The sequence below is a fragment of the Tetrao urogallus genome (genome assembly GCF_951394365.1).
Source record: "Tetrao urogallus genome assembly, chromosome: Z".
NCBI classification, from domain to species: domain Eukaryota; kingdom Metazoa; phylum Chordata; class Aves; order Galliformes; family Phasianidae; genus Tetrao; species Tetrao urogallus.
In genome coordinates this window covers 26,042,198-26,059,247 of record NC_136816.1, presented here as the reverse complement: position 1 = coordinate 26,059,247, position 17,050 = coordinate 26,042,198, and the positions used below count along the sequence as shown (strand labels likewise).

The 17,050-nt window shown below is 36.6% G+C and overlaps 1 protein-coding gene across 1 annotated transcript in view; it reads left to right on the top strand.

Moving 5' to 3' along the window:
* The window catches only part of MAN2A1 (mannosidase alpha class 2A member 1), a gene marked incomplete at both ends in the record, with an annotated part of 112,034 nt that extends 96,448 nt beyond the window's left edge, over positions 1 to 15,586 (top strand). Inside the window, 3 exons of the mRNA XM_079548795.1 lie at positions 8,882 to 9,076; positions 14,448 to 14,558; positions 15,434 to 15,586. Of these exons, the coding sequence (XP_079404921.1) occupies positions 8,882 to 9,076; positions 14,448 to 14,558; positions 15,434 to 15,586 (459 nt within the window). The remainder of the gene's footprint in view (positions 1 to 8,881; positions 9,077 to 14,447; positions 14,559 to 15,433) is intronic.
* Between the last annotated feature and the right edge of the window lie 1,464 nt (positions 15,587 to 17,050).

Here is a 17,050-nt window from a genome sequence, read left to right as displayed (position 1 = left end):
GAACAGAGTTCTTTGTTAAGGAAAGAGAGATGCTGTAAGTCAGGCTTCTTTTCCTTATATTCTCAAGTAATATAAATCCTAATGGTATGATCTGTTTGCAGGTGGAACAGGTAGTTTCTATCAACATGAAGAAATTCCCATCAGCAGCAAATTTCTGGTGCAGATAGCTTCACTGGAGATAAAAATAGTACATACTGATCTATATTATTCTTCTCATAATCATAATCATAATCATCGTCATCATAATCACTTTGGCAAGCTACTTCCTCATCATAGCACAACTCCAGAAAATTTCTGATTTGTGTTCTGTCATCCTCTGGGACAGCAGAAGTTCATCCCAGTCAACTGGAAGCAGTATCTTGCACAGTGTCCCTTCCACATCTCTGGCATGCATTAATTCTTTGGATATTAAGTCAATTCTTCTTACTCTTGCACCATTACTGGAAAACACAAACATTAAGAGTAATATAAAATATATCAAATTGGAGGGAGAGACTATGAATGAAGTATAAAATTCTTTCATTGCTCAAAATGTGTGTTATAATACTTTTTGTGCAGCGTTATGGATGACTTCATACTTGTCAACCACTAAGAGTTATAGTATGCTTCTGGTCATTTTTTTGCTCTTTTGTAGCTGTTCGGCAAATAATCCGTTTATAGAATGTGATTGACATTATGGCATCTGACTAAAGATTAATTAAACACGAGGACCTTACAGTGATCAAGGGACCAGCAAAAAATGACAGCAACCCCAGGAACCTAGTTAGGGAGTAATGTGGAACACTGAATTGGCTACTCTTGAGACCGCTGAAGGTCACTTAGTTTCTTACTGGTGTGAATTTCAACAGCATGATTCAGCAGAAATCACTTTATTAAGACTAAGGAGGTGATTGCCTGTAAGTATGCCAGACTTGAGGGATTTGGGGAGGGGAAGAACTGTGTTCTTCACAGGAATTAGATGGAAAAGGGGAATAAAAGGGTGCGTGCTTGGTTGCTACAGACAATCCTATTTCTGTGTGAGTGCATCATTTACTCTGAGCCTATGAGAACAGTTAGACAGTTTCAGATCAGTCTAAGGAACAAGTAAGGGATCTACTGGTTAAGTGATGGAGAAAAAGACCATGAGACTAAGAGAAAAAAACCAACAGTACTAGCTGCCAGGTAGTGGGAAGACCCTTATTCTGTGTGTGCATGTGAACTGCTAGCAAACTTGAAGCTGATGTGTAAGGAGCTTGTACCAGAAACGATGTAAAGTCTCTATATAGTGAGTGGTTAAGAAGCCTAAGATTCAAGCCTGGATATCAGACAGACTTAAAGTCCACACTATTGAGCATCAGTGGATATTAAGTTAATACAGTGATGATGTTTCACCAGTGAACTCTAGGCCTCATCAGCTGTAGGATCAAGTCAGGTCTATTCTGTTTATGTTTGAGTGCTCTGTGGGTTCTGTTGAAGGCTCTGTTTTCATTTGTGTGGCTAGCCAAGTAAGTGGTGTGTTTGTGTGTGCCTGTTGAGGGTACAGGCCTTGCTTCTGCTTGGAGTGGGAAAACAGGACCATAGCAGTCTTTTGAACTAGGATAAGAGTGGTCTTAGAGACCAGCAAGTTTGACTCTAATGGCTTGGGAAAAATAAATTTCCTGAGGACAAAGTACCCTCATGGGTACCTAACAGACCCTCATAATTTTTGTGTCATTTATAATGAATCTTCAGGGACCCCTTTCAGCTTGTATTTTTAGTGTACCCTCCAAGTAAATATAGTGAAAATATTCCATTCTCACAGGTAAAGACCTAGCATGATCCTTAAAAAGTCTTGAAACATGTTACTAAATTAAGCAAGAATTTTTGTCCCCCAAGATTTCAGGAAAGACATAGTGCTTTACTATAGCAGAAAATAATCTGCATTAGTATCCTTGTTCAGAGGCTTCATAAGATTTCAGGACAGCTTCGTGTTCAGAAGTCAAGTTCCTGGCTGATACTTGTGATGGCAGTTTATCCAGATTTTTCTAAGAGCATAATTCAATCTAGATGACCTGTTCTTTTATAAGTATTTGCATATTGCTCAGCTGAAGAGCAATCTTAATCTCAAGATCTTAACCGTTCCAAAATCAAGGAAGGTCTTATCTCCTTGTCTGATTTTTACTCAATTGTAGTGTATCTGTACTACCACTGGCAAGGGTGAAAACTGCTAGAAGTGATGGACAGTGTTTTCTTCAATGTGTGGTTGCATTCGCCAAATATGGCCAGTACTCTTTGTCACTGAAAAGGGGTTATTCATCTCAGAAGAAAAAAAGTTTTTTCTGTTACTTCCTGCTTTTGAAGTAGATGAAAGTTTGGAGATTCATTGTAGGCTGAGGAAGATCTGAATATGCTTTTCACAAATGGATAATTCAAAACTGTGAATAATGTAATTACTTCAGAAGGAAGATCGGTGTAAGTATGTAAACATGCAAGATCCTTTTATCTAGTCTGGATTAGTGTCTAATTGCTGTTTGTTCCACTATCAGTGTAAACTCCATGTAATATTCTTATTGCCTTCTCAAAAACACTAGTTTTTATAGGCACAGTAAATTGTAGTTCTAGACAGAGATGGAAAGGAAAGGAAAGCTGTACATCCATATCTGAATGACTTCTAGTGAAATCAGAACTTGACATGATCTTTTTTTTTTGTGCAATTTTGTATAAGTTTAAAGAAAGTGCATCAGATTTTTACATCCAGGCCATCTTGCATGTATAGCCTACTGTAAAGATGAAACAGGTTAGTGCTTGAGTAATGAATTCAAATAAAATCAGTTCCAAAGAAAATCTGAATTTTCATACAAAGTTGGGAGCTACAGGGCAATGTGTAGGAAGTTTGCATAATCTTTTCATTCTTCCAGTTTACAGACACTTTTCAAATGGAGAACACTTTACGTAGGTAAGGATTCAAGGTTGTGTTTTTTTTTTTTTTGCTTTGTAATGTATGTATTTTAAAGATAAAGCAGAGTACTTAACTGTCATGGATTTTTGCCATATTGATACAGTCAATGATATTGTCTGTCATTATGCCTATAAACATGTTATTATGATATCACCCGTATAGTTTCCTACATAGAGGCAGTATCTCAGCTGACCAGAAACAGATTGTTAGTCTTTGAATTTCACAGAAAAACAAATTTTTCTTTCCTCGTTTTTCTTTGAGAAGCCTTAGATTCTTTAGCTGACCATCTCAGTTTCTGTCCGTTGCTAGGTTATGATGGAGAAATATTTAATAGCATTGCCTGTCTTTGTTTTGTAACTAGAAATGCTCTGAAGAGTCTTTTTACTTCACAGATTGTATTTTCCAGCTCAGGAACATTCTTCTGCTGCCAGTGAATTTTCATAGTCTATGAAAGTTAATAAAATTTGTTTCTTCACACAACGTGAAAAGAAGTGAAGGGGTATTTCCTTTCAGGAATAGTACAAGTTTTTTCTGCATTCCTTCATTTTGCAGGCACAGAATTCTATTTCTTTCTAGATTTTATTGGAATGCACTGAGATCCAAATCACTATCCACATTTCAGCAGCTCAGTCAGATTGTGTGGATGCTGGTGTAGTTTTAGAGTTTTTATTTGTGTGGAAATATCTTTCCACATTTGCGCTGTTCTTCGTAGAGAAGTATCTAAGGGAAAACTGAATAATCAAGATTTGTGATTTGATATTCTGTCTGCCCTGGCTTGCTTTCCTTAATTTTTTGCATAGGAAATTTAAGATTACTTGCCTTTTGAAAAGTTAATTGTTTCTCTTTTAGCTCAGTTTGAAGTCCAATTATCAGCTGTTTCAGTTTTACTGTATTCTATTCTGTTCATTCTTCCATTCAATTACTAAGTGATTTCTGAAGAGTTTAATTAGTGTTTTTTTCCCCTCTAATTAAAGACCCCAGTTCCTCGATTCAAACTCTTAACAGAAAAGTGTTTGAGACTTTTCTTAATGTGTTCCATTCTTCTTTTATTGATAGAATAGCTCTTGTATGCTATAAGGGCGCATGCTAGAGATGAGGCCATCTTTAGGATTTGTTGCACACTGTAACATAGTGTTATATTGGAGTCTGTTTTGCTTTATTGTTATGTTGTTGTTGTAGTAGTTGTTGTTGTTGTTTTGTTTTTCCAATGAATCTGAGAATTCAGAATTATCCAACTTACTTCTGATGACAAAGAAAGAACCAATATGAGGATTTGTGTACATCTTTGTAAAATCATTGCAGGGTTAAATTTCAGAGCGATTGTTTCCAATCAGATAATTGTATGTGAACGTGCTACAAGGTAGTTCTAAAAAGCAGTATTTAGTTTGATTAGAAGCAATTAAGCCAGCTGTATCAGTGGCATTTGTCAGAATCTTGCCAATATCTAATGTTTACAAAGCTGCCAGTGGAGCTCAGTTCCAAACTTTGACTGTTGAACATTGTTTCACTGAAGTTGAGGAAACAATGTCAGTTCTGAGAGAACAGTACTTTGATTAGATGGAATCTGTGGGACAGTATCTTCTAGAATCGGTGAGATTGGAAAGGCCAGTAAGATCATCTAGTCCAGCCATCAACCCATGCTTATGGCCGCTCTAGACCATGTCACTTAGTGCAAGATCTGCCGCTTTCTTGAAAACTTCCAGGGACAGTGACTGCCACTCTTTGGTCAGGCTGTTCCAATACCTCAGTGTTCTTTCTCAGCAGAAATTTTTCTTCACGTCCAACCTGACATGGCATCAGCAGAGTACTGCTGGAAACTACACACACAGCAAATGTTTATGCAGAGTAACTGTTCTTACAAATCTGCTCTGTTTACAGGAAAAAAGCCTTCCCTTCTTTGTATTTCTACAGAGTCCTATTTAAATGTTATATCATTTGATTAAGAAGGGAAGGCAATTCCAATCCTTTTGTGAATGTAATGCTTATAGGGGAGGGAATTGGGCTTTGAGGTGTTCCTTCTGGAATTTTTGTAACAGCAAACTTGGTGATGTTCATAAAACCCCTTTCCTTTATTTAGTCTTCTGGCAGGTTTTGACACTTGCTTTACTCTCCATTCTGTTGACTGCAGCTGTTCTGTTAGTGCAGATTGACGTCCCAGATATGGGAACACAAGATGCGTCATAAAATCTCCATCTTAGTGCAGCTTTTAAAAGTTTGAATGTTGATAATGCTCAAGTTGAATGTTTCTGACTGTGATAAAACATCTAAACACTTCAGGAGCAAAGATGAGTGAAATTGATTCAGCTCTGATTCTGCATTTGCCAGAGTCCCTCAAGGTCATTTTCCTGCAATCTTCAGTTACTTCAATAATCTAGGAGGTTAAGAGCCACTCTTTGTGTTTCTGATCAGAGTTCCCTGACTACTTTGTCCATGACAGTAAATGGTTCTCTCCAGCCTATATTCTTCTTGAAAGTTTTCAGTGTCTTTACTTTCATCTCTTCTGGTTTCTCAACTGAGACTGATTTTACTGCATCTTTACAGTAAAAAATACCTTCTTTTTTAAAATTTACAAGGGCTGCTCTGAAAGTAATGCTTCCTGTTTTATTATGTTTGCCCACGATGTCAGAGGCAGATGTTGGTGGTATGGCAGTAAAAGTTAAACCTGACCACCAATATTTTGTTATATTGTTGCTATGTGACAGATGGCAGCAGAGGAAGTCTGGCAGTATGGTGTCTGACATGGAAGTGTGTGTGAAGCAAAGGTGGGTCATTGAATTCCTCCATGTGGAAATAATGGCGTCTGTTGACATTCATTGATCCTTGCTGAACAGGCTTGTGTTCATTTCTGGCAAAAATGCATAGCTATATTGAAAAGTAGTGTAGCTGAGAATTTGCTCTATCAGAAGTTAGTTAAAACCATGTTATCAAGGGCATTGTGCAAATGCCTCCTTATCACTGATAGGTATGGGACATCTGCTGCCTCTCTAGGAAGAGTGGTCCAGAGGTTGATCACCCTCATGATAAAGAAATTGTTTCAGTTCTCAGTCTGACCCTTCTCTGGCTCTGCTTTGTGCCATTCCTGCATGTCCTGCTGTAAGCTTCCAGGAGCAAAGCCCATCTCCTTCCTCTGCTTCCCCTCCTCAGAAAGCTGCCAAGAATAGTGAAATCAGCACTTGGCCTCCTCTTCTCCAGGCTAGACAGCCCAGTGTCCTCAGCCTTTCCTCACAGGGGATGCCTGCCAGCCCTGTACCAACTTTGCTCCTCTGGATACTTTCAAGAACCATTTTTGTACTTTTCATATTTTGCAGCCCGGCACAGTATTAAAGGTGAGGCTGCAGCATCACTAAGCACAATGGAGAATCTCTTCTTTTGCCCAGCTGGCTGTGCTATGTTTAATCCATTATGTGGTATTTCCTTTCTGACTGCCAGGGCACACTGCTGCTTATGCTGAGCTGCTGTTAGCAGCACCCCCAGGACCTTTCCTGCTGAGTTGCTCTCAAGTCACTTGTCTCCCACGAGTGCTTTTATCTCACATTGCTCTATCCCAGGTGCAGCACCAGGCATTTAACTTCTGTGGAAGTTCGTGCCACCAGTAACTGTCCAATGCTCCAGTATATCTAGACCTGTCAGCCCTCATGAGGGTCAACCTTTCCTAGACATGGCTCAGAATTCACCAGATATTTATACAGTGAGCCCTTTATTACTCTCAAGTCAACCAGTACACAAATTTGTCTCCTGTTATTTCCCTATTTTCCACATTTAGAAGATTTAGGAGAGGTTTTAACTCACGGATGTCACACTTGTCTGGTATGTATTTTTCTATACATGGAACAGAAGCATTCTGTAAATTCTCACTTCTGTACATGTCAGATGACCTCAGCACGGTAGTTCCATTCATAAAGTACTAGTTGATTGAATGAGTTATCAGGTACTGTTTCGGTAATGAATTGTGGCTCTTCTCCAACTATGTGGGATGTCTTACAGTGAAAATTTGCATATAGATAAAACATGGGGAAAAAAACAGGCGTACAGCTCTTACTTTGATGTGTTTATAGTGTATGTTTGGCAGTGGTCAAAACCAGGGGAAGAAATGGAAGAACTTGAGTTCTAGCAAAGTCTGTGTTGTGAAATGCTTTGGAGTATGCAAGCCTGAAGTAAAAAAATGCATACGAAAAACTAATCTCAAACAACTGTGATTGCTGGACAGTGCTTTTGTCTTCTCCTGCCCTCCAGTGTTGCGGCTGGAATTAGGACGAATTTATTATTTGACTAATTCACGTGGCATTTTTATGATATTTAAGGATGCTACTTTTAAAGTTGTCTGACACAGCTAAGCAGGTTCTTTTACAGAAAAAAAAAAAAGATGATTGAAGAATAGTAAGAAAACTGATGATAAAGTGTTGTAACTGACTTCAGCACATGCATGGGGAAAAAAGTAAACAGCCAGCATTTGTTTTGAGGTCAAACAGTGCTCTTTAACTTGAAAAAAACACAGATGTTTATATTTTTTTGTGGGTTTAGGAGTTCATTCAGTCACTTGAACAGAAGGCTTCTGTTAGGTTTAATTGTATTTTGAGCAAGTCTGCTCATATTTTAATCAAAAAAGTGGAAAATAACATTAAAAAAAATTGCCAGTGATGCTGAACTGTATAAAATAATTTACAAAATGAAGGTAACTGTAGAATCACAGAAGGACTTCAGACTGATTAAGCATGCAGTAAAATAGCAGATGAAGATAAACGCAATGATGCACATGGGAGAACTCCTTTACAACTATTAACTTTTTCAATTTATGGAATGCAATTTTGGGGACCATCATACATCCATAAAAAGATTAACCTCAATGCTTAGTAGCTACCAAACAAGCAAATTGCTGTTAGTCATTGCTATGAAAAGAACCACCAACAAAACAGAAATTATCAACTTGCATCAAGTCAGCTCTGGCATTTTTTCTATTGCTACACTGTCAGATGTATTTAATGCTTCTGCAAAGGTAAAAAATTAATATGTATGCACACTCCAGAATAGGAATTACTATTATGGTTGTCCATTATGAACTGATAGATAATCTCCTTCGCTTTAAGCATTCCTGTTTATTTTTTAATTTAATGGTTTCAGCCTATCTTAAAATGCAAATTTAAAATGGCAAAGATTAAGAGGCTGTAAACTTTTTGCAAAGTCTTCACTAAAAGTCACCTGTTTTAAAAAGTAGGAATTTTATGTGATGAAGAATACAAAGAAAAGTGAGAGCAAGAATAAGTTTTCATGTGTTTCCTTGACTGAATGAAATTGACTTTTTAGGTTTCTTTTTCAGATTCTTATAAAGCTTTAAGTAGCTGGTGTGAATATGAGGACTTACTCATTTCAGTGTTTGTGATACAGTTTCTGCAGCCGTGTAAAAAGCACTCAAAGAACTGTTCAGTAAAAGCCAGGCAAGGATTCCCTTCAGTTCCTGCTGGCGTAGTGTTGAAATAAAACCACTGAAAGTAAGCTGCATTATAGATCAAGACAAAGATTGCAAGTTCCTCCAGAAAACAGTTTTAAGATATTAGATATAAAAATAAAGTGAGAGATAGGATTCAAGTGAATCTGAACACAGTGTGAAAAAATAAGAAATAGAGGAAAGGAAGTCTGCAAAAGAGTATTTTGGTTTCAGTATTCAGGTAAATATTGAATAACTGAGAGCAATTTGCTAACATGAGAAGCTGCATAATGGTATAAAAGGAGATATCTGATTACTCTTTTAAAAGACATAGTAATGATCTGTAAATGAGAAGGATCTCCTACTACCACTAAAGGCAACTTGCAGGTGATCAGAAGTTTCCAAAAGTCATTGAATGGACATTCTGTAGGGTAAGAGTTCCTCTTAAATTAGTGGAATCATTAGTAAGGCAAATGGGTTTAGAAGTTCAGACATTGGTATAGTAACTTGATTCTATAACTGTTTTCTCCTATGTTTTACAGAATGAAGAGAAAGCATCAGTCAGTTTTCCCTCACTTCTTAGCCATATGACGTCTTCTTTCTTAAATCATCCTGTAATTCCAATGACGACAAATGCAGATTCAGGTGTCCCAGAGATGCTGAATACTTTTTCTCCACTCATGTCATCTATGCCTTGCGATATGAATATAGTTAATCTGAGGACAGTCCAATCAAAGGTAAGATCAAGCAGCTTTTTAATCAGCAGTCTTATTAATATAGTCCAATCAAGTGCTTTACTTTAGGAAAGTAGCTTATGAATTTCATACATTGTATGTATTATACATGTATTTCATACATTATATAATGTATTTGATACATTCTATATATTATTACTACATTGTAATGATTTGTTTTTGTTAATTCTGCAAGAACTGTGATTACACAGTGGTCATGAAGGATTGTGAAATAGAAGAACTACTATTTCACAATGTACTAAAATGCACAGTACTTTATTCTATCTCTGGAGAGCATGTATTTTCATGGATTTGATCGCAGTTTGAGCAAAGAAAGGTTTCTTAGATCAAATACTTCAGCCTCTTCTGTATTAAGAATTAAATTTCAGTTCAGTAAACCTTGCTCTGAGTATACTAGTTTTTGCTTTTAAAAAAGCCTGATTCTGTTTGGTGGACCTGATGAAAATCTACCACATCTTAACACCCACTGGAATAAATTCTTACACTATTCTTAGACTTCAGTACAAGACCTTTTTTAATTATACTAATATCTACCTACCATCCAGGCTTCTTGTGAAACTGTTCTCTGGTATGTTTTAAAAAGAAAACCCAGGCAGTGTCTGAATTTCAGCTGGGACAGAATTGTGTTCTTCTACCAGAGACACTTCTACCAGAGTGTCTGGTATAAGGTTTGGTTCCAGGAGAAAAACAATGTTGATAGCACACTGATGTTAATAATTATTGCTAAGCAGTGTTGTACAGAGCCAAGATCATTCCAGTTTCTCAGCTCATACTAATAAAGGGCTGGGAGGAGACAGAATCAGGAAAGCTGACTTAAACTGACCAGAGGGGTATTCCATGCCATATGACATCATGCAGAAGGAGATATTTCTAAAGCATCTTCAACTAACGCTTGCTTTTTTAAAAGAAATGCCATCTGTTTAGGATTCTCAGTGTGAGGTGTATTAACTAGCACTTCCTAAGTCCTAATGAGAAGTGGCAGTAGGATAATGTATAAGCAGTTTTCTTGATCGTGGGTAGGTGATTCTTTCCTTTTTCTTTTTTTTTTTTTTTGAACGTTTTACAAAAAATTTGCAAAAAGTGTCATAAAATCATTGACGTAGGAAAAGGCCCATGCCATCATCAAACCCAATTATCCACCTAACATCACAAGTCCACTGCTAAAGCACGTCCCTCAGTGCCGGATCCACATGTTTCTTGAACACCTCCAAGAATGGCAACTCCACCACTTCTCTGGGCAGCCTCTTGCAGCACCTAAGCACTTTTTGTGGGAAGAAATTCATCCTGATATCCAGTCAAAACCTTCCATGATGCAAGCTTAGGCCATTTCATTGAGTCCTGTTCCTTATCACCCGGGCGAAGTTGGACAGCCAGTTGCTGCGCACAATGGTTAGCCTTGTAGAATGCCGTAAAATTGGATGCAGTTCATTAACCTCAGCCTATCCAGATCCTTGTGTAGAGCCTTTCCACCCTCAAACAGGTGAACACTGCCGCCCAACTTGGTGTCATTGGCAAACTCGCTGGGGATTCACCCACTCCCCAACAATGACAGGATGGTTGATGAAGGTATTAAACAAAGCCGGTGCCAATACTGAGTCCTTAGGAATGGCACTTGTGACACGCTGCCAGCCAGATTTAACCCCATTCACAACAACCCTTTGGGCCTGGCCATCCAGCCTGTTCTTTACCCAGCAGACGGAGCATCTGCATCCAGTCTCTCCAGGAGAAAGCTGTGTATCAAATGCTTTGCTGAGGTCCATGTAAGCTACACCCACAACTTTTCCCTCGTCCACTAAGCAGATCATCTTCTCATAGAAGGAGATTGGTCAGGCAGAACCTGCCTTTCGTAAGCTCGTGCTGTTTGGCTTTGTTCAGCTGGTTGTCCTGCACATGCCATATGACAGCACTTTAGATGGTCTGCTCCATGACCTTCCCTGGTTCCAAGATCACAATGACAGGCCAGTTAATCCCCTATTTCTCCTTCCTGCCGTTCCTGTAGATGCCCATCACTTTGGCAACCTGTAATCTTCTGGGAACTCCCCACTTACTGAGACTGCTGGTACGCTTTTGAAAGTGGCTTGGCAGGTACTTGTGACAGCTCTTTTTGCCCCCTTACATGGATCCCATCTAGAATCTTAGATTTGTGGGTGTCCAAGTGGTGTAGTAAAATCATGTCGTAGGATCTTAGGATGGCCTTGGCTGTAAGGAACCTCAAAGATCCTAGAATCGTAGAATCATCTGTGCATGGAAGGTATCTTTAGGTATCTTTAAGGCTCAAAAGAGCCCATCTTTCATATCAAAATGTCTTTGGATGACATCTTTTCCTTCTGCTGCATCAATCACACCACTTAGGTTGGTGTCATCAGCAAACTTGCTCTGGCTGCATTCAATCCCACAATCTGTGTCACTAATAAGGTTATTAAAGAGTACTGGTCCTTCTTTCCTTTTGACTGAAAGGACTGACAAGAAAACAGCAGATGCTCCTGAGTCCCTTACCATTGTTCCTATGTTTCTGTAGCTCTTGATTAATTCTCTCATTGCTCCTGCCTGTATTGCTCATGCCCACATGAAACAGAAGCAGTGGGCAGTCAGCTTGATATTGTCTTGGGAGTGGGTCAGGATGTGTCATGGAGTACCTCCATATCTTTCCACTAAGAGTCATTTACTAATACGCATCACCTTTTCTTTGTTGTGCTGATTGTTAAACAAGGAGCAGAATTTCAAGAAATGATATCATAACAATTTCACATAAAAGGGTACTAGATTAATATATATATATTTAAGATTTAAGGTAGAAATTAGAATTCATGAAAATACATCAAAACGTAAATGAGAAAAAGGGAAATTCTTCGCTTTAAACTCTCCTCCCCTGTGGGGGGAAAAATGCCATTGAGTGTAATCCCATCATGCAGGAGCCTAACACCATATATCTTGTTTGGCAAAGATTTTGCCTACAGGACAGGACATTGAGATTTTAAAAACTGAGTGCATTTGTCCCCTTATACCAAATATAAATGCTTTTTGTTGTGCAAGATTAAGGATGTTTATGTTTTCTAGACATTGAGAAATTTGTTACAGGTTTTTGTAGAGGAAGCATAGCTATATTTAGAGGGTATATGTGACATAAGTTATGTTCATTTTTGCTCATACATTCCCTTAGTTGATATAAGAATAGATAAAGTATATGTGAAAACTGTGGCAGCTTGCTCAGTCTTACACCTCTTTTAGTAATGGATTATGGATGCTCTGTGCATAGTAAGTCCTAGAAAGTGTAAAATCATGAGTACTATGTTATCAAAGCTCTCTTCCCAAAGGCACCATTAATTACCTTTATGTTTTAAACATTTTGAATCTTAATTAAGGTAATATTTAATTTTAAAAACTTAAGAAGTGAAATTTTCATACTGTCAGTTATACGGTATTTGTTATGCAGGTGACTACAAGATAATTCTACTGAAGATAAAGTTTTGATACTTTCTTACTATCTTGTCATTCTTAACATCAGTTAACCCCATCAAAAGTCAGGCTTTTTTAGTATGAATTTTAATACATCTCTAATCTGATGTTCAGACAGTAACATTTTGTGTGCATGAAAATGTCTACTTTTAAGTGCAGCACTTTTCCATGTGGCTGACAAAGTATTACATAGTTGGAAACTGAAAATAATCTTGATGCATCATTATTATTAATTTAATCTTGGAAATGGAGCTGCTGTTTCAATAAACAATGTAAGAACTTTTTCAGCCACCATAGATATTAAGTAGGTGTACTAAACCTGTTTAAATCGTTTTACCATGGATATCTTTCATTAATTAACAGTATGATTTTAGGTGGTTAAAAGCTGTGTTATTCATGCAGATCTTCTCAAACTGAGATGTGCTTTGGTTTTGTAAACTATGCAGCATTTTTACACGTTAACATCTTACTGCAAATTATCATATTTCAGGTCCACGTACTGTTGGGTACATTTTTGTTGTTCTAAAGGGAGAACTTGCTTAAAAAAAACCTGAATTTACCATTTTATTATCTGAATTACATTTAAAACTGAATTCGTAGTACTGTGAAGTTATATCATGCTGTATTTCAAAGAAACTTGTCGAAGATATTGTTCCAAGATCTACACTATCAGAAGAAACTTCATATGGATCTGAACACCTAATCTATTGATACTGCTTGTTTGTTGCACCTCAGAGAGATAAAGCTTCACAAAATGGCTAACGCTTGTTGACTTAGGCTTCTCCAAGGCAACAGATCTTATTGAAGTAACAAAAATGAATGTGACTATGAGAGAGATCACTGGGAAAAAATGTCAGTGCCCAATTCAAGTTAAACAAGGTTTTAAATAACAAACAAAAAAACTTACACCACTTTATTAAATATTTAATAAAATGAAGGGCTGGAGAACTAAAATAGAAAATACGTACAATGAAATAAATTACGTGATAGAAAATAAATGACAGGTAAGTATAGTGATACAACAAACGGCCTGTGGCATGTGGGAAAACTCATCGCAGCCACTTGCGGGTGCTGTGAAGATAGTGTGCCTGCATCTGCATCAATAATGAGAAGTAGAATTTCATTTGTTACTCTTACTGTACAGTTCATATTTTTGTTATGCCTTACTGTATTTACGAAAAGTTTCCCAATCTGGGAAGCTTTCCGTTCTCTAGGATATGACTGTTTCCTGAAAAATACGTGTCAAAACAAGATTCTGACTTCAAGTATTTATGTGACTGTTTGTCCTAAATGATTTTAGAAATTTATCCCAAATCAGAAATTTGAGATTTTGGATTACTCTGTGATGCCTATTGAGGCTCAAGAGCACCACATGTCTTATCTGTAATTGTTTAATATTTGTATGCTAGTGTGTGGTTTCACACAACTTCTAAGCCATGTGAGATTTTATGGGGCAGATTTGCAAAAGGAAAATTTGCTACAACATAGTTACAGTATTTAAAGCTACCTATTGTAATTACTTTTACATATTGTAATATGCTTTCTGATTTCTTCTGTTTTTGCCATATAATTTTCCTGGGAAGCCCATTAGTAAAACTATGATAGATACACTTAAATTCTGAGTCTTCTTGTGCATGTGAATTTATTGAGCTCTGAATTTTTTTGTTCACCACTTAAATTCACATTTGATAGTATCTGTGTATGTAAAATCACTATGCTATTTAGTCATTTTTATGTTTAATCTTATAGACAATAAAAGAAACGCGTTCAGTTCAGGCTGAACATTATTTAAGGTGTGAGTGGTTCCCTCATTTTAAGGTAATGACAATCTCTTACAAGGTCTTAAAATGTCTTGTTGGCTCTGCAACTTTCTGAGTAACTTCTGGTTTGTTTGCAGACAGATACTGAGCCGTCTGATGAAGCTGCTCTGATTCTTCACAGGAAGGGATTTGACTGTAGGTTTTCAAACAAAGATGTGGGTCTGCTCTGTTCCACCACTCAGGGAAAGGTATGCTGATATTCTACGGATGTTTTACTGTGCAAGTACTGTAATAACAGTAAAAAAGTAAATTATTGTTGAAGTGTAAATCGATATTTCTTGAGAAATACAGAATTATAGCTAACTTTATCTTGAAATCTACTTTCCACTTAGTAAGGATGTGGTGCTACTGCTGCATGGAAATTACCATGTAAGCATCTGCAAGTTAACTTTTAGATCAAATTTAGTCTTACTGACTTCCTGCAAGTGCAGTTTTGATATAACAGCAGTATTTCTCAAACACTTTTTGAATGGTATAGTATGAGCAACTTTACCAAAGAGAGTTATTTTAAAAATTCTGAAGTGTTTTCTTTTGAATAGTTTTTTTAAACTTATCTACAAGTCATGTGACTGGTACTTTGAAAACTTCCTTATTAAAGTATATAAAGCATACAGATATCTGAATGTTTTGCAAATGCAATCATGTGTACATCATGCATCTTTGTTGTAAATGATACCATGGGCAGTAGGCTGGATAATAATTTCTAGAATCTCTAAAATTTTTTACAGCAAATCTTGAAACAGATTTAAGTTATTTGTTGAAAAATTGATATATATTTTTTTCTTTTTAGATACAAGGAGAATTTTAATCCAAGTATTTCTGATCATGTTTTAAATATTCTGGTTTACCTTACTTGCTTTGAAATATGGCAAGCAAACTCTACCTGAAAAGATTGAATCAAGTGTATAGAGTTTGGGGTGTTAGAGAAATAGTCAGTAATTTTGGTGCAACAATTGTTGCGCTGATAATTGTGAAGGTATTTGCCTGGCATTTTGGAGATAAAATTGAAGTAAAGTTTAAGGTACTTAATGTATTTTCTAATTTATTTATTCTTTTTCTGCAGGTAAAGGTGCATAAACTCTTTAACAAATTCCATGTGGAAAGTCTTACACCTGCATCTTTATCTTTGATGCATTCACCTCCAGATGCCAGAAATATAAGTGAAATAAATATGAGTTCTATGGAGATAAATACATTCCGGATTCGACTAAGATGAAGTCTGGATGTAATACTCAGATAGAGAAGAGGAATCTGCAAGTATCTCCTCAAAATTTTGCGTGCAATAAGAAGCACATTATTGTTATTCCAGCTTCTGGATACTGTGAGAAAAACATGCATTGTCTAATTATTATTTTTTTTTTTTTACCAACACAGTGAAAAGCCATGTTGCAAGCAACTTTTTTTTTTTTTTTTTTTTTTTTTCCATAAAATACCAACATCAGTATAAGTTAACACATTAGTGCAACAAGTGAAGAAATTTATAAGGATGTTAACCTCTCAACAGATTAAATCTCAGGTCAAATGCTAATTATGTTTCTGGTGTTTTAATTTTCATAAGAAGGGGATTGGGTTTTAAGCAGCTTTCTTTGCGGATTGCTGATAAATTTATGTATAAATAATTCAGTGTAGAAAGCCCTGATTCAACTTTGAAACAAAACACAATAAAATGTACTTGTTACTAGCTGATTTCCAAAAATTTGCAATCATTTATATCAATGACAATAATGTCAAATTATTCCACAATTAATTTCAATTTACTCAACGAAAAGGGGATCTTTAATTGTGGTAAAATGAAAGCCTGCAGTACTTGTGACAAGTGATGGTAGATTTTAATACATCTGCCATTCACCTGAATTATGTAAATAGGAAAACATGAACCTACGAAATAATTTTGCAATGGAATCATTTAATAAAATTCCCTTTTTGTTACTTGACACACTGGGATATGTGCAATTATTCCATTATACATGATGAGAAATGTCCATGCTTATCATGATTACAAGATTTTTTATAAAACTCATTTAGATATCAATGTGCTCTGAAGTGAGTTTTCTATTTCAAGATTACCATATCAAGATAAATGTGCCTTATTTTTTGATATGTCTCGTTAAAATTTTGGTGTCTATGTTAATGCTTTTTGGGGAAAAGTAGTTTATATAATACTTAAGCTGTGTATCTCCTGTTTGACAATGCTGGCCACACTCTGATCTATGTCCTCCTGCACCAAGTTTGTACTATCTTATTCCGAGCAACTATTTGAATGTATTAATATGATGTCATAGTATGAAACAGACAAAAATCACTGTAAAATCTAAATTCAGCTGCTTTCAAGGAAATTGCAGTTCGACGCAGAAAGTTGATAGTAAGCAAGACATAGTTTGCAAACCCATCAAAACGTGTGCTTGCCTGTCGCAGACTCTGTGACCTGTGCATTCAGAATCATGTGCCTATATTTTAAGCATAATTTTTCAAGCTTGTAACCTCAGTTACATCGCCAGTGTTCACATGTTCACATTACTGAAGAATGGAGTCTTACTTTTAGCTTTATTTCCACATATTAACTAATTCATATTTAGTGCTGAAGCCATTCAAGTGTGAGAAATACTCCCTAAGTAGAGCTACTGTTTACAGTTAACACACGTAAACACACACTTGAGTGTTACCCAATTACTAATCTTCG